Source organism: Anopheles funestus, chromosome 2RL (assembly GCF_943734845.2).
Source record: "Anopheles funestus chromosome 2RL, idAnoFuneDA-416_04, whole genome shotgun sequence".
NCBI classification, from domain to species: domain Eukaryota; kingdom Metazoa; phylum Arthropoda; class Insecta; order Diptera; family Culicidae; genus Anopheles; species Anopheles funestus.
Genome location: NC_064598.1, coordinates 89,376,195 through 89,402,625, shown reverse-complemented (window position 1 = coordinate 89,402,625; position 26,431 = coordinate 89,376,195). Strand labels below are relative to the sequence as shown.

Here is a 26,431-nt window from a genome sequence, read left to right as displayed (position 1 = left end):
TGACCTTTCGCTGGGCTGATTGGTGCTTTTGTTGAGGGAGAGTCCCTTGTGGGAACAACTTTTGCATCGTCGATGGTGTTGGTGTAATTATGAAACATCACATCAGAAAACATTCCCCCTTTTTCGACGGTCAGTAAGAGCGTCAGTCAACGCTTCAAGCTGTATCCTTTGGGGACAGTAAAACTTTGCCTACGAGCAGAGAATTGCGAATTGAGCACCAACGAATTAAAGAACCCGTCCAGTTGAAACTGTGTCGCCAAATACTGCTTAAATATTTACCATTTTCTTAGCCTTGGGAACACGGGTCACACGGGTGCAGAGGATCGTTGATTGGATTTGAATTACGGGTTGGGGGTTTTTTTTTATTTTCAAATGGAGAAACTTTGAACCCATTTTCAATTCTAACACCATTCTGTATTCGCTTTACTATCGTTCCATTTATCGTTCATCGGTTGCTGAAAATGGGGAATTCGCAATTGTGCTGCTGTGTTGCTTGCCTTCAACGTCATCCGTGCAGAGGTAATCGAGGAATGGGGCTGCTATGACACCGAAATACGGCTCACGTGTGGGAATCTTGAGTCGAAAATAGCGATCCTTGAGGCACGGTTCACACCACGGTGTATGGAGCAGCGTACCGAGAACTGTGTCTACATGGACGAGCACAGGTAAGTTGTCTGATGCAACGGTAGGGCAAAGGAATCATTTCCTTTATGCCCTTTCTCACCATACATACAACATACAGGTGTTTTATTTTTGTGTTTACTATTTATAGAACAAAAAAGGTTGTTAACATGTTCTTTCTGTGACGTTAGATAAGAATATATATGACTGTTGTTGGTGCCGTGACCAGGACATGGTGAAAGAATTTTTAGAATTTATACGTTTATTTTGATATCATTACGGGGCAAAAATAAATATTACAGCTTGTAGATGAATTTTTTTTTATTTTAGTTTAAAATTAAAAATCTTCCCTTGTTAAATTAAGATTTATGAAATTTATTAATATCAGTAAACTTATAATAGAACTAATACTAAGCATTTGTGCAACTCGTTCTGTAGCTACAAAAATCATTAAATGCATGTTGGAGAAGAACCGAGTGCCACATTGTTCCGCCCGTGCACTAATGGTAGGAAGGAAAACATATTTTCCCGTCAGTCGCATCATTACCTCCAAACAATATCTTGCTGCGGTCTCTTTGCTCGGTCGTCCCCGTCCATTTGTCGGCGGGGACGCTCAAGACCTTGACCCGGTTGGTGCGAGATGTGAGCGACGACACATCGAAACGGAAACGGCCCAGAATCTGCTCTACCATGCCCCCACCAACCCCCAAAAACTGAGGGCGGCCCACTCAAACTCGACGTTGACACTTGTACCCGTCGTGTTGTCGCAACACTGTCTCTCTGTGTTCTGTCGTTCGTTTGCAATTTATCTTTTTTTGTTTTCGTTATATTTTTGTTTTCCTTCTACACCGTGGCGACGAGTCCGCGAAGAAATTGCTTCCGAGGCCAAAGTTTTCCAGTTTTTCTTAATTTGATCTTGTTCTTTTATTATTCCTTCCCACCCGATGAGATTTGCGCCTTTTCTTTTTTTGTGGTGGAGAGATTTTGCGCTGAAACGAAGGACCTCCGTGACATTGTGTCACCCAAGGTGGTTCGGTGGTGCGCCAATGTGACATGTTGCTGGTGTGCGTTGGCTGGGAGTTTGGGTACCGCAGTTTGAATCGACCACAGCACAAAAGCCTTCCGTAATGGTTGCTCTAAAGGTTTATCACGCCGTTGGTGATGAACATTTTCCCACCCAGGGGGTGCCTCCTTTCTTTCGTCAGCGGGTCCCCTTGTCCTGTAAGAACGCTTGACTAATTGATGGGGACGCTTTTTTTTTGTTCTTCGTCGTATGCTGATAAACCAGCTTTTCTCCGGCGGGGTCCATCTACGAGAAGCAGTAATGCAAAGAAAAATTATACAAAGTCTTCCACGGAAGAAACTGTGCTGCCTATTACTTGGTTCTTTCGGAAGCATAATTGCTATTATTTTTTCTTGTTGCGAAACAAAGAAAAAAACCCAAGATGGAAATGGTAGGAATAAGTTGAGGTAAAGCATTGCACCAGTGTACCACCGTGCAAAACGAGTCGTTGGTGGAGAAAGTTTAATTGAAATAAATAGAATTCAAGTTGAAACTTTACTTACGACGGAAGCTGGGTACGTTGTGGTTGGTTTAGTAATTGTGTTACCAGCGAATAATTAAGCTATAGGTATATTGGCTAACCGTTTTGTGAGAGATTTGAAAACGAGTAGAACCACACAAAAGCGGGCGTAAAATGGTGCTTGGTTATTTATAAGTTTCGATTTGATTAAAAAAATTATACCTGGAAGGGAAGAAAAATCAGTAATAAATTTTAAAATACGACCGAGTAGTAGTAGAAGTAGAATTAAGTTCAGTTTTCCAGTTCACATATAATAGACAATACTTAAAATGGTTCCCGTTTAGTGTTGGTCCTTTTCGAGCCATCGTTTTTGTTTATGTTCACATTCAATTCTATCTATTTTGTTTCTGCTTTACAAACGAATTTCTTTTTCTCACCGTTGGCATATTTCGATAGGGCCAGACTCCTAGTGATAATATTCATGTGTGCATGTGTGCGGGAACGTTGCACGGAATGTTAATAGTGTCTCTTTGTAGTCACCGAAAACTCATCCTTTCCATTCTGTTTTTTTTTTTGTAGGTTTCGGCATAGAGCATAGAGTCTTGTGGGAGGCGTCGAAAGCTCGTTCATGCCAAACAGGAGTGATGTTGATGTTTGTGGAAAGAAAAGCCTAACGAACGTGCGCCACAGCTTTGTGACGATTGCAACGGATGTGTGCGCTGCCGTGTGCTTTGTGACCGCTGGTTTTGAACACGTTGGCAACCGTGTTGGCACCAGCACAAGAAACCAACCACATTGGTTGGCTTTGTTTTTTTCGCCCCGGCCGGGGTCTCGCACTGGATGTATAAATCCCGATGGTTATTTCTCGCAACAAAAGCGCCCTCAAACCGAAAGGGATCTATTCAAATCACGTACGTCCAATGAAAAGGGAACGTAAGTCGGTCCCTTCCGCTCGGTGAAGATACAGGCCCACCGTACCACGTTGTCGTGTATCCGTGCAAGCCAACAAATGTGAGCTTTTCGAAAAATAGGCAAGACGCATATTAGGTTTGTTTCGGGTAAAATGATGGTCTTTAGCGGCTAATGCTATGGCGGGGTACCTTTATAAACGCGTTCCGAGCGACCGGCCGAACGTACTAAATGCGTTATACGTGTGGGAAACGAGTAACGATTCCTGCGAGATGTCTGTTTATAGCGAGTGTTTTACAGAGCGTCCCCGGTGAAGATACTCTAACTTTGGTTCACATTTTACGGTTCCGCCGGTTCGGTTGTTTGGCGGTGAGTGACTGGTGCCCGGTTTCGGACGCATGTACTATGACCTAGTTTATGAAGTTCGAACATTTCGCATCGTACACGATGCGTGGTCGAAGTTTGCACGAGCATCGTCAAGCTGACGCATTCATCCTAAGCCCACACCGCGTACAGTAATCCTACGGGAGTTTGCAGACACCAGGCAACCTAAATCCTACAAATCCAACCTTAAAATGGACTAACAAAAAAATGGACTACTCTAAAGCTCCGTTCCGTGTACTCCTTTCCCGCCCACGAGGGAAGCGTAACTTTTAACCGCACAAGTTACGCGAATGTTTTGTGGCGTACCGAACCGTACAAAATGGCAACCGGAGCCCTGGCAATGGTGCCGTATTTGAGAGTGAGTTGTTGTTCGCCACGGACACCAGGTCCGATCATTCGTGTGCGGGGAAGTCACCCCGCATGGTTGGTAGTGGCTTATGGTGGAATAAATTAATTACTCATTTGATTGTTTTCGGGTTTATGGTGTGGTAATACCGTCCGCCATGTTCGTGTCTCACTGTTTGCTCCTGATAATTGACGACCGAAGGCATTGACTACGGTCGATGGAGCGAGCGCCAAAACCAAAAAATAGCAAACAACTTCCAGCATATTGAAATGTTGGGGGGGGGGGGGGGGGGGGGGGAAAAGCAAACGGATACAAAAAGATCCTTGTGCTTTTTGGTATGGTTCGCTCAGTTGTGTTTTCTGCTGTATTTCACAACCAACCCTGTACGAAGCAGAAACACAACGAGATTATAAATGACGGTACAACGAATACGTTAGTTTCGTTTGGGGAAAGTAGCCTTCTTTCTTCCATGCCACCCACCAGACAAAGGCCCATGTGCCCGAACCATGGGCATGGTAAAAGTAACTTCATCATTATCATCATCACCATAACTAAGGTGGCTTGTTTTTGCTTCACGGAAGGTAGCAAATAATAAAATCATAAAATTATGTTCCAACTCTCCCCCTTTTTCTCCTGACCGACCAACCCGTGCACGAGGCTGATAAAAGTTGCACACAGCAGTTTGATAAAGTTGTTCATTAAGCGATGCAATGTAGCCACCGGGCACACAAATGAGCTAAGTTTTGTGCTGGGTTTTCGGTGACAAGGTAACTATGGTCCGGGTACCATGGCACAAGCGCAGAAGCAAGAGCGGACAGTGATTAATTTTGTCACTTTAATGATTTCCTGCTTCCCTCGTGCTGCATACCATGCAGGCACGGTAGGCATGAATAGAGAGATAAAGAGACAACGCGTTAAAATTGTGTACGTTCAGGATAGTCGATTGTTTTGCCGGCAAAAAAAGAAACAATTTTAATCTGTGGGCAAAAAATGAGAAAACGATCTGTTTTGTGTTAGGTGGGACTAAAGTTAGGTACTATATTGTGAGCTATTTAGCTGGAAGTTTTAGATAATAACAAGTTTTGTGGATAACAATAATTTTCTTCTATGCTCATGATCCAGGGAAAACGTTTTTCCTGTGCAAGGTGGGACTAAAATGAGGTTCTATATTATGAGCTATCCATTTAGATGTTTTTAGAGCATTTGTAAAATACGAGCTTTGTCGGTAAAATAATGTTTATATGTCGGCAGAGTGTTAGCGCTTGATGGTTTTCCTGTGTATCGTGGGACTCGCAAAAGGTACTATGTCATCAAAAGAATTTTTGTAAAAGATAATCTTCTAATCATCCCCATTATAACATTAAAACACTGCGTCTCAAAGGCAATCATACAAACCAATTACTTCGCTGAATATATTCACAAAGTAAAGAATGAAAAACGATACGAACGTGATGAAAATTACGCTCTGGGAAAATTGCTATTGCACGCTACGGTAGCGAAAGTTTTTTCTTACTAAAACAAGCAAATCAACCAAGCCAAATGGAGAGTATGCTCGCTGTTATAATCCCATCGTATTACTTAAATTGTTCCACAGCGCTCTTGCTTCACGATGCAATTGAAAGTGATGGTAACAGTTGATGGTTTTCTTTTTCTTGCATTTTTGCAACAGAAACACGCAAACATTGCAGTTCGTGACGACCAGCCACGAGAGGTGCTGTGGCAACAGTTTACGCATTCGCCAGCACCATGGTCACGGGGAGGTAAAGTGCACTTTTAACTTCTGCTGTCCGTGTTCACAGCTACAAAACACACTCTGTCGCCTTTGAACAGTTAACACATTAAAGCACGACATTATCACCAGCACTACCGAACGCCCATCCTGGACGAACGAAGTTTCCCGCTGAGGGTGGAAAGTTTCATCCCCTCTCTCCAGGGATGTTCTCGTTGAATGTTCAAGCCATACACATTTAGGTGTATGAAAATGTTCTAAGTCAGCAAAATAAAAAAATAAAAAACATAAAATAAAACATTCCGTTTTCCCGTTGAAAGGATCGTCAAGTGGCCTGGGGAGGTTGAATGTAGTGGTATGTCCCCAACTGACACCGAGATCACAATGACATTGGGCGGGGTGGGAAGTTTATTCAACTTTTTTCTTTCTTTCCTTCTCTTTTCCTTCTACTGGAGTTTCGAGAGCTTTCGAAACGCAATATAAAAAGGTGAAAGAAAACGGAACAAAATGGAAAATCGTTTGCAACATACCCCGGCTCTAAACGCTTAGCAATTGTCGCGTTTGCGAACGCGAATCAGAAAAATTTTGCGAAACTCCATATAAAAAAAATTGTGAAAAGTCGCTATACGTGTATTTTCAGCGAAAAATCGCGATTCGAAGCGCGACTTGACGCCATGACAGTTTTCTGTAATAACAAGGTAAAGATGGCAATACCAAGGTAAACTAATACAAATTAAAAAATTAAATATTTTGAGTGTTATTAAATATTGTAAATTAAATTAACAAATCGAGTGCTATTTATTTTTTAAAAGTACGCAGGATTTGTATATAATTATTGTGAATGTCAATATTATTTTTAAAACAAAAAAATCGCTGTTAATTCAAAACAAAAATCTCATATCGTGGACAAATGCATGGCTGCATTGGTTATGAATTTATTACTTGTATGTTGAACTTTTTGAACAAGATAAATATTAGCTTACATAAATTAATTAATAAATTAATTAAATTAATTAATTAGAAAAAATATTAGAGTTTAAAAAAAATAGAGTTAAAAAAATATTAGATAGTCCACAGCACAGTGTTCGATCCCTTTTGGAAGCTGTGTTGCAATCGTGGCTATGAATACGTGTATATTGATGGTAGTTTGCAAGCTGTGTTGGAATCGTGGTTATGAATACCTGTATATTGAGGGTACGGTGACGGCCATGAAATGAGAAAAAAGCCATACACGTTTGATTACCCGAATTCGAAGATTTTTACCTTTATGCTACTCGAAACTGCCGATCCCAATTCTATTTTGCCCGATGTATGACGCGGTGGGCAAACACATCTTCGTTCACCTATTTATCTTGTTACAATTCTTTCTGGCTACCGGAAAAAATTATAATAAGATGTTCCAGCGTTAAACACACAAGAAAACAAAACGGACCAATCTGCGGTACTGTTAGCAGCATACGTTGTTTAAATTACAGGAATCAACAGTATCCGGCGACGAGTATTCTTGATGGTTCGTTGTTTTGAAACATCGTCACTGGGCTTAAAAAACTTGCCTTTCTCATCGACTTCATCAAAGCAATATATTTACTACTTATTATAATTTTCTTTGTTTAAATTAATTTAATTTAATTCGAAATTAATTTCCCGCTACCGGCCAGATTGAAAACATAAACAAACCTTGCACGAGAAAACTTAAACAACCTTGAAGTCGCGCCGAAAGTCGCAAAATTTTTTGGGAAAACTGTGCTACGATTGTCGCGTTCGCAAACGCGACAATTGCTAAGCATGTAGGCACGGGGATATGTCCAATTCTTGTTCGCACTTTCTTTCGGACGTCTGTTTGACGCTTTGGTTGAATATTTATTTTATTTTTTATGTGTGTTTTGGAACGAAAACTTTTTCTATGCTGGCTCTGGCTACAGTTTTGGACGTTATATTAAGCTTAGTTTTATTTTTATATTGAAGAATGTTCTATAAAGCTATTTCTATAATACTATTTTTTGGGGAAAATTTTACAACTCCAACAGGCTTTTAATTTTTTGAAAATTATTTCTATGTAGTTATATAAAAGTTTTTAATTTTTCGTTTCGTAAAATTGGAAGCAATACAGCTCCATTTTGCCTGCAGTAATCGTGCGATTGTGTGTTCACAGAACAAAAAAAAGTTCAAAATTGTATTTCCTTTTGCTCGCCAAAGTTACGTAAAAAGTTCCAAACTCGTTCCGCAACTAGATCCTTCTACGATTGTCTGCAATTTGCATTCGCTTCTTCCGTTTTCAAATTCTGACCATCCTCTTACCGTATGGTAACTGATTTCCTTTCTCGTCTCCTTTACAGCATTGCCCATCCGTTCGCTTCGCAGAAGGTAGACAAACTGATCCTGGAGGAAACGGAAGCCGGAAGGCGTTTCCTGGCCACACTGCGGCGCAACCACGAAAGAGAGCTGGAAGCATCGGATGGACCCGGGACGCGGGAACTGACCGCGGACGGGGTGCATCGTCGAGAGGGTGGCACAATTGTAGCCGCCCGCTCACTGGCCAAAGACAAGCGCAGCTCACTGCGGGCTACACTCGAGCATCTGATAGTGCGCTATCTGCGCCGGCTAACGAGCGACGACGATGCCGACGGTGACGATGGGGACGAACCCGGTGGATACGAGGTGGCAGCTCGCTACCGAAGACAATCGCTTCCGGCGACTGACTCCGACAGTGTGAGCGTCACGGTGCCGGACGCGAGCACCGCTTCTAACCCACCGGCTACGGGATTCTCCAACTCGATGGAAATTACACTGCTCACCAACGATACGGACACGAACCTAACCGAATCGTGGGAAGATGAGCGCGAGCAGTGGGGCGAGGACCGTGTGACCAGCAGCCAGCAGCTACCGGACAGCTCTCTGACAGCTGGGACCGGTGATGTGGAGCCGCGAGCGTTCGCTTCGGATGCTGCAGCAGGATATGGATCTTCCGGTCCGCTCGTTGCTGGGTTGGTGGGCACACGGGAAGTGACGGGTGATGCGAGTGTAACGAGTGCGGTCCAGGGCACCAGTGATGATCGTGGTGATAGTGCTACCGGTGCTAATGGGGATAGTGTGTTGCGCGATAATGGCGATGAGGTGGAATATAATCTTCCGATCGGTAGTGCGCCATCCGAGGCGAAAGAAACCGATGGGCGGATGGGTGAGTTAAGGCAGCAGAGAAAACAACAGAAGCCAAAAACGCCGGAACGGCACGGTGAGTGTGACAGTGTGCGGAAGCGGGTATCGCAGCTGGATCGTTTCGAGCTGGAGCGGTCGATGCGAAATGGCTCCTTCCGGGAGTACAACATCCGGAATGCACTCAACTACCGGTAAGTCGTTTTGTTTCTTCGTTGTATTGTAGCTTGTGCTGGCTAAGTGGCATCGATGTACGGTTACATTGCTGGTAATGGTGGTTGGTGGGAAGTTTTTTTTATATGGCTATAAGCTTTTTCCGGGGCATTCTGACAAAATCTGATTTCCTATTGGATCGTGGCTGAAAGGTACATATTTGAAAAATCTGATCGTTTGTTCTGATAGCTTTAGAGCTGATGTTGAAAATGATACCTTGTTGGAAGAATTCATTCTGTACAGGTGCGAATGATATCTTTATTTTATACCTTTAACTGTGTTTTTTTTATACTTCTGAATGTAGGCAATATGAAGTCAGCATTGGTAGACGTTTGGACACATTTTTTGTGGGACAAAGCCCACAAACGGAACCTATGATTTGTACAACTACGTAATCTTCGTTTAATGTTAGTCTCAATTCTTAAGGTTACGTCACTGAAGTATTCAATACGTGACAGTGGAAACGAGAAATGGGACTTGAGAATGTCCTAAATTCTTGGAAAAGTTACAGTTACGTTGTTTTGCCTCAAGAGGAACCTCAAGATTCCTCCAATCGAATAAACTTCTCCAAAGGAACAATTCAATTCCATTCGATTTTCTTTAGATTGTGTTCACCTTTTCCCACCCATTGTAGTGTCGTGAAGAACGATTCCAAACACTGCAGAAAAAGAAGAAAAAAACGTCAACCAAAACCCGTAAGGGCCTAGAAATACCCCGATCAGGTCCATTGATTTTTGGGGTTAGTTCGTGTTTCGGATACCGATGCAGACCACCGAGATTGATTGAGCTACATTTTTGTTTGATGGGTTTGTCCTCGTTCGTTTGTCTTTTCGTCTTTTGCCCATTCATCGATTGCCGTCCATCCATCCATCAGTTCCGCTTTATAAGTGAACCTTTTTGGCGGAGCAGCAATCAAGTCGGATCCGGATCTTACGGACGTACAATTATGTCTCGCGCTAGTACGATATTGAAGAAGCGAAGCGTTTCAATTATTACACAAACGTTTGTCTATGTTCTAGGTGCTTCGTTTGCATAGGGAGTTAACGCACCGGTCTACTCTTCATCCTGCCGATGGTCTTCATTGGGCGGCGAATGGAGAAGATATTCTATTTCTTCGTTCCACATCGTTTCCACCATAACCCAAATTGCCAACGAAACGGATCGTGGAAGATTGTTTTTCTTTCTGCACTCGCTTGTTTTTATGAAAATGAGTCTTCCCGCTTGCATACCTTCCGCAGGTCCTGTCCCTGTCTTGACTTACTACTTATTTGCTCCGGTACTCGAGACGCCCCCAAGGCCAGTATGAAGATGTTCCCTCGTTTTTGCCAACCAGCTTATCTCCATTCCGATGCCATTCGCCCATACGCTCGTTTAACTTTTGGAGAAGATTTTGTTCTTTGTTTTCAATCTTCGACTCACGGGCGAAAGCCCGGCTTGGGGTTTTCTTCACGTAGCGTCACTCCCCTGGGACAGTGTGTGGAATTGGTCTGAAGGAAATGCAAGGATGCGGGCCCTCTATGTTGGTTTCTTTCAGATTCGGGTTATTTGTTCTTGACATTTAGTGGTGTTTTTTTCGGAAGATAAAGAAAATTATATTTTATTAGAAGCATGCTGTATATGGGATGGCCTGGAGTGAATATCAAGTTGGTTATGTGTACGACAAGTACTCGAGTTGAGTGAATTCTGAGAAATTGTTTACAACAAATTTGTTTTCCTATGAGAAACCCAAAAAAATGCTAGATTATAAAAATTTCAGAGATATAGCATTAATAAATGAATAATTTATAGTGCATATAACGTTCACCTTTGCAGCTCCGTAAATAAACCAATCCTAAACCTCCTGCAAAGTCATTCACGTCGAGATCACGTTCTATGCTATTTGCATAATTTTATCCACCTCATCCCACCTGTTCCGAGTAAGGGTTTTAAGCAACTGTTCTTGATCCTCCTACGCGTACCAGAGTGGAAGATAATTTACCTAATCTTCTCCGGGAGGCCATTCCGAATGCAAAATAGCGTTGTGCAGTTGGTCAGGTTTCTTACGGCGTATGGCACATTATATTCATCTGCGAATCTGCACTCGCATCGCGTCATTTCGTTGTTGTGCTAAACGAAATTCATCGTTCAAAACTGCCACCAAGTCACCGGTCTCTAGGATGCTGTAGCACTTTAGGAAAATTATTGTTTTATGATGCGCGATGCTATTTTGCATACTCATCCCCCATCTGTGTGGACGCTTGGAGCAGCAAGTGTACAGTAACTTTAGGAACGATCATTCTTCTTAGCCGCTCAAGCGAAGATGCGTTGATTGAGCTGAAAGGCAACCGTCACGATAGGCTTTGATGGTTGTGAAAATACTTCAGTCATTTTGACGATTTACGATCGACGGTCTGACGGAACCGTAAGCGACCGTGAGTGGTCGTTTCCTTGAGCGATGTTTTGCATAAAATTTGCACAAGGTAAGACCAAATTTTTGGTCCAACATGGAGGGGAAAGGGGCAAAGGTTTAAAGATGCTTATTTTACTGCAAGTGGTCAGGGTACGAAAACAATTTGGGTTAGCTGGCGGGAAGAAATTGGACCTGCTGGTACATAAACTGACAAAGAAAAACGAATCTCATCCCCATCGGGATCGGTTCGACCGAATGCCGCGGGCGTCAGGATTTGCTGACAGCTGGCGCTAAAGCGACTAATTAATTATGCAACTTAATTTGTTTTGCCATTCCATAGACAATGCTGACCGAAGGTTCGCGTTTCGGGATGATACGAAAACAAGGATAACAACGTGCTGTAGGAGCATTGAACGGAATGTTAGGAGACGTTATTGTCTGGTGTTTTGGAAAGAGATTAACAAGTTTAGTAGTCAGGTGCGTCTTTTGTGTCTTGGTATCTATCTACCTTTTGCAGGCTATGGAGGAAAAGATAATGATCAGCATTTTATGCTTTTTCATGAATTCTGACGATGTGCACCACATCTGAAGCTTATGCAATTTCAATAACCATTGGATGACGATGCTAATAATTCGGTTGTTTTAAATTAACTCTTGAGAGCATTGAGATGAGCCGACTACCATTGAAATGGATGCTGTAGACTGCAGCAAGAACAAATATCAAATAATTCTGGGCAAAAATACTTCCGAATATTGCTCACTTTATGAAAGATGAAGACCATTTTAAAAATCCCAAATTAATGATGGATTGCATTCATTTAGGCGCCAATATTGCAGTGCTCATGGCTTAACATGCTTTCTCGGCTGCATTCTCCTAAACTTTCGTCACGTACTGAAGGGTTAAATGGAACCGTTTTTTTGAAAACTGGTGCAGCACAAAAATGACCACCAAATGGAAAAGTGCAACCGTATGCAGTTGCAATGCAATTTCGTACCAAATGGCTACCGTTGACACAAGTTTGTCACCATTTATCGACATAGCGCTGCATCGTACGCCTGGTAGCTCGTCGAGGAAATTCGTTTGCCAATCATCGCTCGCGAGAATGGCAACGCGTACAGCTCTAATCAATTAGTCCAATTAGCAATTAATGGTGAAACGTCTAGGCGGACCAGAAGCTGTACGGTTCGATCTCAGGATAAAGCCACGTCCGTGTTTTCAGTGTTGGAAGGTTAGAAAGGTTGGAAGTGTTGGAAGGTTAGCAAACGGTGGGACCCCTTTCACTAGATTCGTGTTTTTAATTAAGCCAATGTTGCCTTAATTGTTGGCTGATAGGTATGTTTGTCTGGAAAGGGGAAGGTGTTAGAATTGGGTTTGAATTAAATAATTTTATATATTGTACTTGCACTCGAAGGAAGATACCGCACATTGGCTACATCCTTTTGTAAGAGCGTGGTGTTATTTCTCAATGTAATCTACTTGAAGTAGATTGGAATTTGATTAGTCCTTCAAGAGGGGATTGGGCAAAGAATATACCGGGTATCCCAAAAAAAGTAAGAACACCCTAATATCTAGGTGGATTAAACGTTGTCTGTTCGAGTGGATCGTATCAAATGATGGCCGTTATTTTGTGTGCATATCCATGATATTCCGCTTGTATCGCGTGCTATCAAGTATCGCTTACATGGGTACCTAATTATGATATGACGTGAGTAACCTATCCCCTACATAATGGGACCGCGATACGCGCATACGGTAAAGGTAGATGCGAAATCGATCAACTGACTCTGCAGAGACTGCCACGTACGTTAAGCCGCCAACGTTTGGTTCATTGCCAAACAGGATAAAAAGGATCGTTGATCAGCTAACCCCAAATTGTGAGCACCTGGATAGCTCCCGCTCAAAACGGTGGCCCGGGCACGAAGTTGAAGCTGACGAACGAGCTCGTAATTGATGGTGTGACATATTCGTTTATTGTTGTGTAGACATCTTATTAATGCAAACGAGCTGCGCTACTGTCGTACATCAATGTCAGAATTTTTGGCACCGGCACTGTGGAGAGATGATTCGCTACGAGCTGTCACGGTTGATCCACTTTAAGCCGGGTACGATATAGGGTTTTCGGTTCTGTGCTTCGATTACGTCTTGCGAGCGTGAATCTAAAGTACCCAGCTCGGTTCCCTTTAGCGATGGGGTAGCATTTTCGAACGTTTGGCATTTAATGGAATCTTTTTTCTAAACATCTCCATTCTTTAAACGGTACTGTACCGGTACTGGGACTGGGCGCTCAAAACCATGAGCATCTGCTAATTGCAGTTTGATTCGCCCTTACCGGGCAAGCGGTTGTATTTCATTACTCAACGTCAGTGTGGTTTTATGGGAAGAAAGATTGATTAGAAGCGGTGCGAATGTACGTGCTGATTATAATGCGTCAGCGTATCTAGCGTATATATTTTGCTTTAAATAGGATGAAAAATGAGTTTAATTAGTTTGCTTCAGCTTGAGGGTTTTTTAATGTTCTTTCGTATCAATCGTAAAGGTAGTTTTGTATGCAATTTAAAGGTTATATATTAGACAAACATTAGACTGACTGAATAATTCTGAAGAATTTCTGAGAACTGTTCGACAGAGTCCACAAACACAGCAGTATTCTCTATTTTGCTCCTGGGCGAAGGTCTATGTGACTTCACGAATTTATCTCAGCTTCCGGTATTACATTAAAAAGTTCATTATGTACCAATTTCCATGCGGTAAATCTGACACAAAATTATATTACCTCAACAAAATACCCTGATATTTCACAATCCCTTAGGACTGTGAGCTTAAGACTGAGCTCCATTATCCTTCCCAATTTCGTTCCATGGGTTGATATGTACACGATTAATAATTAAGCGACGGACCGTTGAGAATGTATGTATCCGGGGTACGTTAAGTAGACGGAAGTATCTTAAACACACAACAACATGTCTGGACGCTGATTGTGTACTCAATTAGGCTTACTAGTCATCTTTCTCTCAGCTGTTATCTCTTCAAATTATTTACCAAAACAGAGGCCCACTTCCTTCACTGTTCTGGCAATCAAAGGACTTATCGTTCTTCTTCAGCCTGTGTGCTCTTCGTCTTAGTTGTTGTCCTTATCTTTCCAAACCCACCCATACCTCTTGTCTCGCTCTGTACATCCCAAGCAAAGATGGCGACAGGGTTCATCGACCTATTTTTATAGTACTGCGGCAAGAAAAAGAGGAAGTCTTCTATCCCCTTGCGTACCGTAATTCGATAAATCCTTCGCCGGTTTTTAGGTCGGTTACTACGTTCGGGAGACGGGATACTTGAAGTTTTCTGCGAAAGGTTGTGCCATTACAAGTAGAACCGAGAAGTTTTTGTTTTGTTTCCCTCGCATGTTAACCAGTCGTACAAGGATAATTTTGGTCCGGATTCGGATGAGTTTGTCTCTGTTCTCTACCCAGGTACGAAGTGGCTCGAGTGTCGAGTGTATATAACCTTAAATAATTCTGTTGCTTTTGTTGGGCGTAGTGCATACATCCACCCACCATACACACTCTTTGCCAGTAGAAATGGCCAACGCTACCAGAGCCGGTAATCGAAATTGTCACCGAACATGCAATCGCAAATTTTCTCCTCAATCGTTTCCACTTTTCGGGGGTTGTTTTCTGAAGGATGGCACTATGGAAACAGTGCAGCAGTTGGTTGCAGAGTAAGTTTTTAGCTTTTTGTACCGAACGGGTTTCTTGCTTACCTTCTCCCCATAAGGTACGCGAAGGATGATGCAGGTGTGTTGAGTTGCGTTGAAGTAAATCGAACTGGTTTTCCTACACCACAAGGGGTTCCCTTGTTCTGCTTGGGGATTTGAAGTGCGCAGTGGATAAATAATGAAACACTCAATCTATAAATCTACAAACGTTCCACATGCACACTGGCCTGGTGCGAATGAGTTCCGAGAAGCTCGCAGTTACTCGAGTTACATGCTCCTGTGCTAGGAAAAACATTGAACCGACGATGTAGTTTTACCGTGCACTCGTACACCCTAGCCTGGGGAGGTGTAGAATGATGTGACAAGTGGGTCGAACTGTAGCGGAGCTTTTCACATGTTATGGAAAAGCCGTTTCACATCTGGTTGGAATTCTCTCTTCAGAATGCTGAGTGGCTGTGCCGGTTTTCCTGAAACTTTTCCATAACATTACATCAGGCCTAGAACAAATGGATTTGTTCTTGTTTTCTCGGAAATGTAAAAATGTAACGAGCGTACTGTAGAAAAACAAACTTTCGGGAAAAGTAGCTTTACCGATAGAACATACCCTGCGTCGAAGGTGATTTAGTTTGACGGAGCATTTCGCGATAGTGTATGGTACGAATTTAAGCTGTAATATTGGAGACAGTGTAACGATAATCTGGCTAAGTTGGTATTAGAGTTGTCTAGAAAGGGACTGTCTACTTCGAACATGCTCTGTACTTCATCCCCTCAGCAGAAAGTATACTGTACACTGTTGAGATTTAGAATTTCCGGTAAAGTACACCTAAGTCTTCAATGGGGGAGTTTTCATCACAATTGTGCAAATACTGTTTGACAGTATGATCTTATCTTTCGCTTTGCCTTCTCTGTAACCTCTTCCTTAATCCAGCAGTATCGTTATCGATCGACTTTTAATGCCTTGGGCTTACGAAAATGGCAGAAAAGAAAATATGTAAAGTAATTTTTTTTGTAACACAAGTTCTTTAAACTTATCGCTATTGAAGTTACGCTTTAAGTGTGTCATAGATACTTTAAAAGATAAATTATTCGATAAAATTATAAGAAATGTAAAACAAAAACTTTTGCAAACATTCGAAAATGTTTTATTCCGTTTATGTTTAAGTAAAAGAAATGAAGAATTGGAAGAAAGAGAAAAAAAACATTTAATGAAAAGCAATAAGCCATTTTTTGCTGAGAGAAAAATCTGTATAGTACATTCACCTCCCCAAAAACTTTCAAACATAGCAAAGGAATGTTAATAATTGAGGCTCGCAAAAGTTTTCCCTTCTTTTTAGGACGAGAATAAAGATTGGCATGGCAACTGGATCAAACTTCCCGTGAATATGTCCATCAATTGAAGGATAACAACTCCTCCCTAATTACAGAAGCAAGAAAAAAAAACGTCCGTTTAGCATGATGAGTTTCTTGCTGTTGTACTATAAGGATTCTTGACATGACAGAGCTAAGCGCTTCTTATTAAACCATTTCCCGTGCAAATGTTGCCCAATGTTTTGTTTGTGTTTTTACTTTGCCACGCGGCCACCCATTCAAGTGTTGAAACACTTTTGTATCTGTTCACTCGTTCTTCGACTCATAATCAGGTTCGATTACGTGCAGCCGAAGGTAATCGTGAACCCTGCATCTTTACGTCAAAGCGATCTCCTTCGCAAACAAAGACATGGAAGGGAGGGAAGGGAAGGGAAAGGGGATGGGGAATTTGAAAAATAAATTGAAGACATTATAAGTACTTGACGGGCGGTTTGCCGTGCTCCAACTCGTCATGCTCGAACAAACCGCAAAAAGCGGCTCCTTAACCTGTCACCATCAACTAAACGAACCGTTGCGTTTGTGGGGCGACTGTTTGCCGAATCGTTGGGCCTTGATAGCCAACCATCACCCGGAGGGCATTTGTTTAGTCTGCCAACGACATCAAACGTTCGTCTGCAAAACTTTGCAAAAAAAAAAAGGGAAAGTTCGTCTTGGGTCAAGACCAAGCGAAGGAGTGTTGGTGCGTTAGTGTGGAAGGTTAGCTTTTTTTTCGTCTTTTAGAGGCCCTAAAGGGCTCCATAGCCATGACGCTTCTTGATGTGAAATGACATCAAGAGGTTCGCGGCATGTTTTTGTTTTCCATCGTTTTGCTGCGTGTGCGTGTTTGTATTGCGTGAAGAAGTCTTTTAGCTTGTGCCTAACCGGCCCGAGAGACTCCTGCCCTACCGGGAGTCCTTTACGCAGCGAACAGCCCCGTACGAGATGGTGTTTCGTAATATTCTGACTCCAGTCGCACGGACACATACAACCATGGTTTCTTGTACCGTATCTCTTTGACGTTCACTCAAGGACGAAAGTGATGGTCCTCATTCGCAACAAAAAAAAAACAAAATAAAACAACTTTGTTTGATCCTTAAAGAACCGGCACCGGTACGGGTAGAGGTTGTTACCGAGCAGGACTGGACGAAAAAAGATTGGATTGGATTTCATTGCTACAAAGAAATTCAATTTCGTGTCACCGTTAGTGCTGCGGTACAAATTGAAGGCGAACGGATTGCTGTCACATCGTGTGTCACTCCGTCCTTTCGTTCGCGAATTAGTGCCGGGAGTGATGAAAAAGCTGGTGGAATCTGACCGATCTTAACCGAAACCGGTTGCTGAATGGAAAAGTAAGAAATTAAATTTCTTTTGGATGAGTTTTCCTTTCGAGCAAACTCTCAATTGTGCTACTAGAGATCCTTTTCTATTTGTTCCACATACTAACATAGATGTTACAAAATGCTGCATCGTGTTTTAGTCCTTTAAAGTTGAAGATAAGCGAATATAGGCAAATTTGATATTCATAGCAAATGTTAAGAATGTAATTGTATCGTGCGAGAAGCATAACTTTAGGCGTTTTTTCTTCATGTATATAAGATCAATTTTAATCCATTCCCCATTTTATTAACCTTATATTCTTTATAGTTAATTATTTTCGAAAAACACACAAAAAATGCAATAAAAGATGTACAGCAGAAGCTTGATTTACTGTCAACATTAATCACAAACGTTGTGCGTAAAACTTTCTAACCTGTCAATGGCATTGGTTTATAAATCGCACTCTGCATTTACAATTCCATTCGTAACGTTTCTAATGAAAGGGTAATTACTTTTCCTTCCCTTGAATGCTTTATTTACCGCTGGGAATGAGCTCCACCAGGTGTCCTGGGGCGGGGTTGCTACACACGGGTTGCTGCTTCTGCGAATGAAAAATTATAGCCTCCTCTATTGTTGTGCATCGATTACCAGCCCCCACTACCATTGGTTTTATAGCGCAGTGGCAAAGTAAAAAAAGGGCTTTTCGTCCTTTTAAGCCATCCGTTTTCCGTTCAGTAGCGGGTGAAAGAGACTCAGTTTGAGTTTCCCATTTTATAAACCGTCCCTTGCGTACATGACGCTTGTCGCCATTTCTGAAACAACCAAGCAAAACAAAAAAAGCAGAGTTTCGATTGTATTCTCTGGAGTCGATTTTTGTTGCATGCGTTCTGCGCTCGAACAGCAGTCAAACGCATAAATTCAGAATGTTTATGCAAGGAAGGACAGTTAAGGTGTGGTCGTGGTATTTCGAAGGTTTTGTTCCGGTTACCAACAGGAGTAGTAAGTTACGTTTTTAGAGTATGCTAATTGCCTGCGAGGCGAATGGTGAATTATCCTGGAGAATTTGGCGGAAGTAACAATGCGCCGTTAAAAGGTTTTATTCCGAATAGCCAGAACTTTAGCCAGGAGTCATGGATTGTGCATTGAAATTTTCCTTTTGTATCATACCCAATTATCAAACCGTTGAAGGCATGTAGTGGATCAATATTTTTCGATCGCAAGCTTCAAAAGGTAACATACGAAACACGTGTCAACAATTCTCTCGGCCCATCATTACTATTCCGATCGTGCACGTTGTTTCTGCCGGGACGTGTCGGTCTCATTGACGTGAAAATATTCCCAAAATACACGGCCTGATTCCAAGCGGAACCGAAATGTGAACTGAACATTCATCTTCATTCTCCTGTTTCACTTGTAGCAGCCGAGGGGATATTTTTTTTTTTGCAAACCAAACCAGCGTTAGACATTTTGCTTGATTCATTAGATTACACACCAACGATATATAATTAAATAAATTATCCTTTTGGAGGTGGGATTACACTTCGATGCGAGCTAGTGGAGTCAGGGGCGTCATAAATGTGCTTGAAAGGGTCGAACCAAAACATACATCTGCCGGTGACAGAAAGGTGTCTGTCTGTGGGGTGCAAAGTTTTTGACCTAACAAAAGAACAAAAAAAGAGTCTTTTACTAGGGGCTGGAACTATTCAGCTGCGGGACACACGATGCCCTACCACCTTGCCTACTACTTCCCATGTACACTTCCACAGCACAGGAAGCAGAAACTCCTTGTTGGAGTTTAGTAAAAATTTTGGGGGAGGTAAATATTTCCCCATTGCGAAAAAACATCCCCTTTTTTCACGGCCTTACGAGCTCGTTTTAGGTACGTTGGTTCGATTGTTGATCACATAAAGCGAGTGCCGGCACAGCATAGAAAAACCGGGTACAACATGGTTTAATTCAATATCAATCATATTTCATCCAGTTTTGGGTAGCATATGTGTGGCTGGAGATGTGTTTTGCAACGCTCTGCAGGGGCATCCTAAAAGCAATTGGGTGTGCCAATTCCGCCGACACAAAAAAGGGGTAACATTCCGATATTGCTACAGGTTTGCCCGTACGAAATCATCAACCCCTTTTTATTTTGTATGCGACATCTGCTGCCAAGAGCATTCCCATTGCAGTAATGGAAGTATCGCACTTTAAGACGTACATTTTCAAAACGCTCACCAATTCCGACACATAAGCCAAACATTGCAATGAATTTGATAAACGTCCTGTCATCGGGCGTTTTTTTTGTCCCTCTACAATCCCTCCAATTGGTTGGATAAAACAGGGTAGCGGCAGCATCAGGAAAATATGAACAACCTATTCAAGACCGATCTTCACGGAACTAATTCGAAACTTTCTTCGTACCTTTGTGGGTGAGATTTCGTGAGGTTTTTCCTTCATTTGCTGTACGAAAGCGCACGGAAACAGGTTGTCAGTTTTTCCCGTTCTTATCCGAACATTACTATTTGAAGGTCTCTATCCGAACGGTGAAAACATTGCCCACCAGCCGGTGCCACGTTTATCAAAATTCCCGACCCTCCTGTGCTAACGTGACGCTTACGGCAAACCGGGAACAATTTCATTAGTGCCGTACCGGTACAGGTGCGACAGGACTACGAAGAAGGTGCGTTAACTTTCCACAACAAAAAGACGACAGACAAACCAAAAAAAAAAACAAGGAAAAGAATACAAAGCACAGACACAGGTTGGCACGCACTTCATTGGTATACTTTGGCAAAGAACGCAAACGCGTGTCGGGGGGGGGTTTTGCTTTCGCGAAAGAAAAACACACGGAACGCAAGTTGCACGGTGTGGAAAGAATTTCCCGGATACTGCCGGATGCTTTCAAACTCGATGTTCGCATCGCTCCGTTCATTAGGGAGATGGCTTTTCTCCGAGCCCGGTTGGTGGTGTTGGTAAAAGTTTGTCCAGCCGGAAGTGAAGTCTATTCGGCAAATGAATTATCTTCCCGGAAACACTTCAAAGCGATAGCCGACAAAACGTGACGGGCATTATTATACGGCACACAAGTGGAAGGTGTGGAATGGCTATTTGTTTATTGTAAATTGTTGAGATGAAGTTAAAAAAATGTTGCTTTAGGTATTTTTGATTGCTTGCTAACATTTTACTGTGTATGTGATAAATTGCACTGACAGCTCATAGTAGAAGACGCAATGAATGTTCCCTCTAATAATTAAAATAGAAATATATTTTATAGGTAGAACGTAATATACATTTCTTTTAATTTTAAATATAAATTTTCTGCACATTCATGAATAATCCAGTATCTCGATGCGATTGACCGTGTTTGACTGGTTTTTACTTAACCCCTAAAAGTTCCGTGACCCGTCCGGGTCGATTTCGAGGCCAACTCGGAATTTCAAGCGCTGTGGCGCGTTTTGTTGGTGCGGACTTTCCAAGGTAACATTGGCCATAAAAATGCTCCGGCCCAGAACATGCGCAGTGCAGAGAGGGCTCCTACGAGTGAGCAATGCCTAGCCTCCCTTCTGCTATTAGTGTCGATGGTTCCGTTTCGTCCTTCGATTGTTTGTGTGGCTGTCGCATTCCGTAGAAAGAAATTGCTTGCACGCTTCGGCGACGCATCGGAGGAAGTGAAGAGGCGATACTTTTACTTTCGTTTACGACATGGCCTTGTGCATGGCTTGTCGTTTGATTTTTGCATACTTCCGGGGGAGAATGTTGTTTGCCAGTCAAACACGTTTCACCAGCATGTCATATTTTCAGTGGAAGGTACAAGGTGTGCATATTTATGGTGGTGAAGCAAAATGATTTTAGTTAATAGATGATAAGAAGTGGAACTTAGTTTGTTACAGTTGTTTGATGTGGAATATATCATATGCATTTAAAACAATGTTACCAAATGGAAATGGTGCATTAATGTAATTGAATTGCATAACGAATGAGAAATGGGTTTTATCTTCATCAATACGTATTTCTTATCTTCAAGAATTCAATTGAACCTCAAACCTGATTACATTATCCAATGGAGTATTTCGAACGATGATTTAATTGAACTTTTCAATTAGAAATACAACTTTTCCTGTTTCAATCAACTTAAACAAGAGGTATCGTATGATTGAAGTTATTAAGGCAACTAATAAAAGTGTTTAATTTAATTACATTTTCATTTACTAATTAATGTGAGGCGTAAATTATTAAATAGCTTGCCTTCATGAGAGAGTGGCATATTTTATAGCTATTTGAAATGTTTCAAGTTTTCCCTGTCACACTAGGATCGTAAGTCATTCATATTTGAGGGAAGTGTGTGCTTGTGAACCAGTGCTTGCTGTGAATATGCGAATTCCTTTGCATAACCTCAATAAAGTGGGTACAGCTGATGTATTTCGATACGATGCCGAATCGAAGAAAATCATAGAAATTTTGAAACAAAACCATTCAACCGGATGCGCAACTCCTGAGCAAATAATCGGCTCCAATCTAACCTTCGGAGTAAGAATCGATATTTCTCTTTCCTTGGAACACAAATAATGTGCGTTTGTTATATGTTTGTTGTAGAAACTTTTGTTTGGAAAACCGGAACAAGCCATGCTGATATGGATCTTTCAGTTAATGGAAGTTTATTTTAAGGTGAAGTATGTTTCTGATTTGCACTGAAGTGCGCGGCAGTAGTGTCAGAATTGTTTATTCTTTTCGTTATCTTTTGCCGTTGTTAAAGCATACATTTTCGGAACTATCAGCATACCTCGGAAATTTACGACGCTCTCGATGAAGGGGAAATCGATTTGGGTATGATTGCGGAACCGGTGGGAAATAATACTAAGAACCGGATATTATTCGCAAAGATGGAGTATGTTGCCCTTAGTTCATTAGATGCACCATTTCGTTTCGTTTACCTTTTCTGTAATTATTGCAGTCAGCATCTTTACCTACCGATAAACCACACACATCACTCCGAAACATTTTTTATTGATATATTTTCTCGCGATCTACGTTACGCGATTTTGGGTTTCGTGCTTCTTATCGTCCTGCTGAATGTGATACTGACACGGAAGAATGCACCGATCCGACATCTGTTTTTTGTCTACGAGCTGCTCAGCGGAACGCGTGCATATCCGCACCCGAAGGAGTACATTCCGAACCGTGCGATGCAACTGGTGGTTGGAATTGTGCTGCAGATCATAAGCTGTGCTCTTGCGACGTTCCTGGTTGCTCAGCTATCTGTTCCCGTCATGATGCTACCAGTAAAAAGCTTAAAAGATCTCGCACAACATCCAGAGTACAAGGTGTGCATACCGATGCTGCGTAATGTCGCTAGACACATTCCCGCCCTAGCGCGGGGTCATAATCCTAAGCAAAGGTTTGATCGCAAGTGCCACGAATTGGCACGAATGGGTGATCCTGAAAAGTTGGCTGACTATCTTTGCGATCGCGAGAACGATGTGGTTATCCTATCCAGTGACGCAGTAATGAACATGATTTTTCACGATGAAAAACTACTCGAAAGGATGTGCGATATTGTACCGATCGAGCGTAAAATCTTCGTTACCTGGCTCTCGCTGCCGCACAAGCCACAGTTTAAGCATGCGGAATTTCTTAAGCAATTGTGAGTTCTTTGCTATTCGATCTTTTACAGTATTTCTGTGATCAGGTGTAAACGTCATACCATATCGGCTTCTTTCACCGTAGCATACATCAGCTGCGTTCAACTGGATTGTTGCTGAAACCATATCTTCGTCTGACGGGTTCCTGGAGTCGTTACAACAGGCACAAGAAAAACCGCTGGGCTGATATCGAGCTGTCAAGTTTGCAGGTGTTGTTTCTAGGATATGGCGCAATCGGATGCTGCAGTTTAGTAATGCTAGTGGTAGAGTTATTGGTTGCTCAAATTTCAAAAATTTACAAACGTTTTCGGAAGTAAAAATAAGACGAGAAGATTGATGTTGGCACACATACACACGACAACTAGTTGCAACATAAAGCATTTAGTTTTGTTAATTGCTAAAAAATGCCTAACAGTATGCAATACGCCTGACAAATGACACATAACATACTGTCAATTTTGCAAGTAGCTCGTCCATTAAATGTTTTTTACAGTGTACGATTTAATCAATTCCTATTCGAAGGTTGTTTAAAACTCCAAAAAAGTGCTCGTCACTTTAAATGTGTCTTTGCCAGATCCATTAGCAGCAATCGTACATCGTTCACATGCCACCTTAATTTGTCTGATAACGAGCAATTAATAGCCAACGGGAAGCATATATATCGACTAGCCCGTAAATCGTAATGGACGGTCACGAAAACGATTGTCAAGTGTTTAAATCGATTTACGTTAATTGCTATGCCACCATGTGCTTGCCTTTGCATTAGTGTTGGCGCTTTGTTGATAACCTATTTGCTGGAGCTAATATCTAGCAGAGAAAAGTGTAATAAAAACAGCACACCCACCAAAGCACAAAAAGAGCAAACACCTAACAATAATAACACCATATCAAAGTTTCCTCTCCAACCATTTTATTCTGTTTTACAAATATTGAGAAAAAGGGCGAAACAATCCGTATAGCGTTCGTTTAGGAACGATTTTTTTTTCTCTATATGTGCAATCCCGGTGCCATTACCGGTCTAGGGAAGCAGCTCGGAAGTATCGTTAGCTACTACGTTTTGGCTTTCGTCCTGACGGAGCACGTCGGCGTTAGCTCCATTGTTCTTGAGAAGCGATGGCGATCCGATTGTTTGTTTGGCTTTTGAGTTTTGGGTGGTTCGCTTTAGTCCTCGTTTGCCTCTTCCATCGCTTGGGAAAAAAAATCATGAACAACGGTAACGGATGGAGGACCGTTTCTGTAGTGCTGCCCGTTATTGTAGCTGGCCACAATATTTATCCTGGCGCGGCACTGGATGGAAATGGGAGTGTAAAAACAAGAAGAGAAAATTTGTTTGAAGCACTTGAACCGTTTAGATTTTTAGTCGCGCTTTCCACCACGATTTTGCTTTACTCTTACGGGATTCAATTTTATTTTTTGGTTTGGTGTTTGGATTTTCCATTGTTTTTCTTACAGCACATTGCGATAGAGGATGGAGAAATGAAAATATTTAATCAACATTTTTATTTCGAAATTTGAATTGTTTACATGTTTAACTATGCGTGAGGCATTTTGTCGTTTTGTGAGTTAAAGAAATTTATTTTCAATGGGAAATATTCATTCACAAACTTGACAAAAACGGAGTTGGAAGTTCGGGATTCGTTTATCCTTCAAACGTATCAAATGATTGATAAAATAAATTTAAAAACTATTATATAACGCCTTCGCTTATGCATCATGTTGTTAGCTGATGCTTTATAACGTTTATTATATTTGTGAGTAGCAGCCTTAATGTATGCAAAGGATATTGTACCTTATTACGATTTATTACTCAACTATCATAACGCACGTATTATTTAACAACAAAAATTAGTTCGTAAATTAAATTCAAAAACAAAACAAATCCTTACCAATGTAAACCAGTCAGGATTTGCCTGGAATGGTCCCTATTTCATGCCTAACCTCTTTTCATACGGAACAACTTTGTGAAGGGGATTTCTTACACCTCATTAGCTTGTGTGAATCGCTTATTTCCTTAATTAAGGCATTACCCGCTAATACAGCGAGTGTCGTAGAGTTGTGGCTTTGTCTTTTTTTTGTACCATAACCAGACTGTTTTTAACAGATCGTTGCTTTCGCAAACAAGACATCCCGGACCCTGGTATTCCACGCTGTGGTTTAGCAAAATGTCGCACCAATTTATTTAGTAGCTCATTAATCTATCGTCAATGGTACGCCTGGTACGGGAGCGGTGTTCGAAACGAGCATTTTTTGTTTGCTTTTGGTGTTAAAAAAATCTCATTTCTATTTTCCTCACTTTGAGTTGTATGCTTAAAAGGTTTTCCAAAATTCATAGTTACGCTCCGTCACTGTGTATCGTTGATATTATGTAATAGAAGAAAAATCTTGAAAATAAAAAAAGAGTTTTCTAGAAAGCTTTTTTGCATCCTACTTATTGTCATACTTTTCTTTAACATGGAAACTTTTTATGAAAGAAGACATAAGTATCCGTCTGTCAGGCGATCACGTCAGTTATATCCGATTCAAATCTCATATCCGTTTATCCGGAAATAGATCATAAAATTCAGGAAAAGGGGTAAGCTTAGAACATTTTACTTTCTTGCTGTATTATAATTGACTTCTTGATTTTGAGTTACCTTCTTGAATGCTTGATGCCAACCAGCAAATAAAATAAAACTAGATCATGCCGATGACTCAGTTGAAATATTTCGAATAATATTTTAAGCATATTTTATGTAGCATTCGATAGCATTGTATCAAGAATAAGATTTACTAAGTTGCCAACCATGAATTCCAAATCTCCCGAGAAGCGTCATCAATTCGTTAACCACCAAAAAGGATGAAGTAACACACATCCATGTTAGAATACACCAGAGTGGTTGCCTTCAGTTTAAAGCACAAAAAGGGAAGCAAATTTTCTTTATCGCACTGGGTATATGAAAGCGCTACGATTGCTTTAATGCCAACAAAACGATTCCTGTGCGGAAACACTCCATCTCCATGGTGAAGGAAGTATTATCGGAAGTGAGCAACTAAAACCACGGTACTGAAATCGCGGTATCGATAGGTTGAGGCAGTGAAGTGAACATTTGGACTGTACACGTTGTTTCCTTTCTTTTTGCAAAATTCCGGTGTGGTTTACTTTTATGTCTTCACCTGCTTA

The 26,431-nt window shown here is 41.5% G+C and overlaps 2 protein-coding genes across 3 annotated transcripts in view; both read left to right on the top strand.

Moving 5' to 3' along the window:
* Positions 1-26,431, top strand: part of LOC125762144 (uncharacterized) — an 84,460-nt gene that overhangs the window by 3,344 nt on the left and 54,685 nt on the right. For both annotated transcript variants that reach the window (XM_049423959.1, XM_049423958.1), the window contains 2 exons: positions 518-665; positions 7,849-8,859. In XM_049423959.1, the coding sequence (XP_049279916.1) occupies positions 518-665; positions 7,849-8,859 (1,159 nt within the window). The remainder of the gene's footprint in view (positions 1-517; positions 666-7,848; positions 8,860-26,431) is intronic.
* On the top strand, positions 18,005-24,996 carry LOC125762189 (uncharacterized). The gene is made up of 2 exons (XM_049424035.1): positions 18,005-23,273; positions 23,357-24,996. The coding sequence occupies exons 1-2, from the start codon at positions 22,459-22,461 to the stop codon at positions 23,586-23,588; spliced, it is 1,047 nt and encodes a 348-aa protein (XP_049279992.1). The 5' UTR covers positions 18,005-22,458; the 3' UTR covers positions 23,589-24,996.

Coding starts and splice junctions, on each gene's coding strand:
- LOC125762189 (XM_049424035.1), top strand. CDS start 22,459: ATGATTGCGGAACCGGTGGGAAATAATACTAAGAACCGGATATTATTC. Junction 23,274..23,356: donor GCGGAATTTCTTAAGCAATT/GTGAGTTCTTTG, acceptor CTTTCACCGTAG/CATACATCAGCTGCGTTCAA.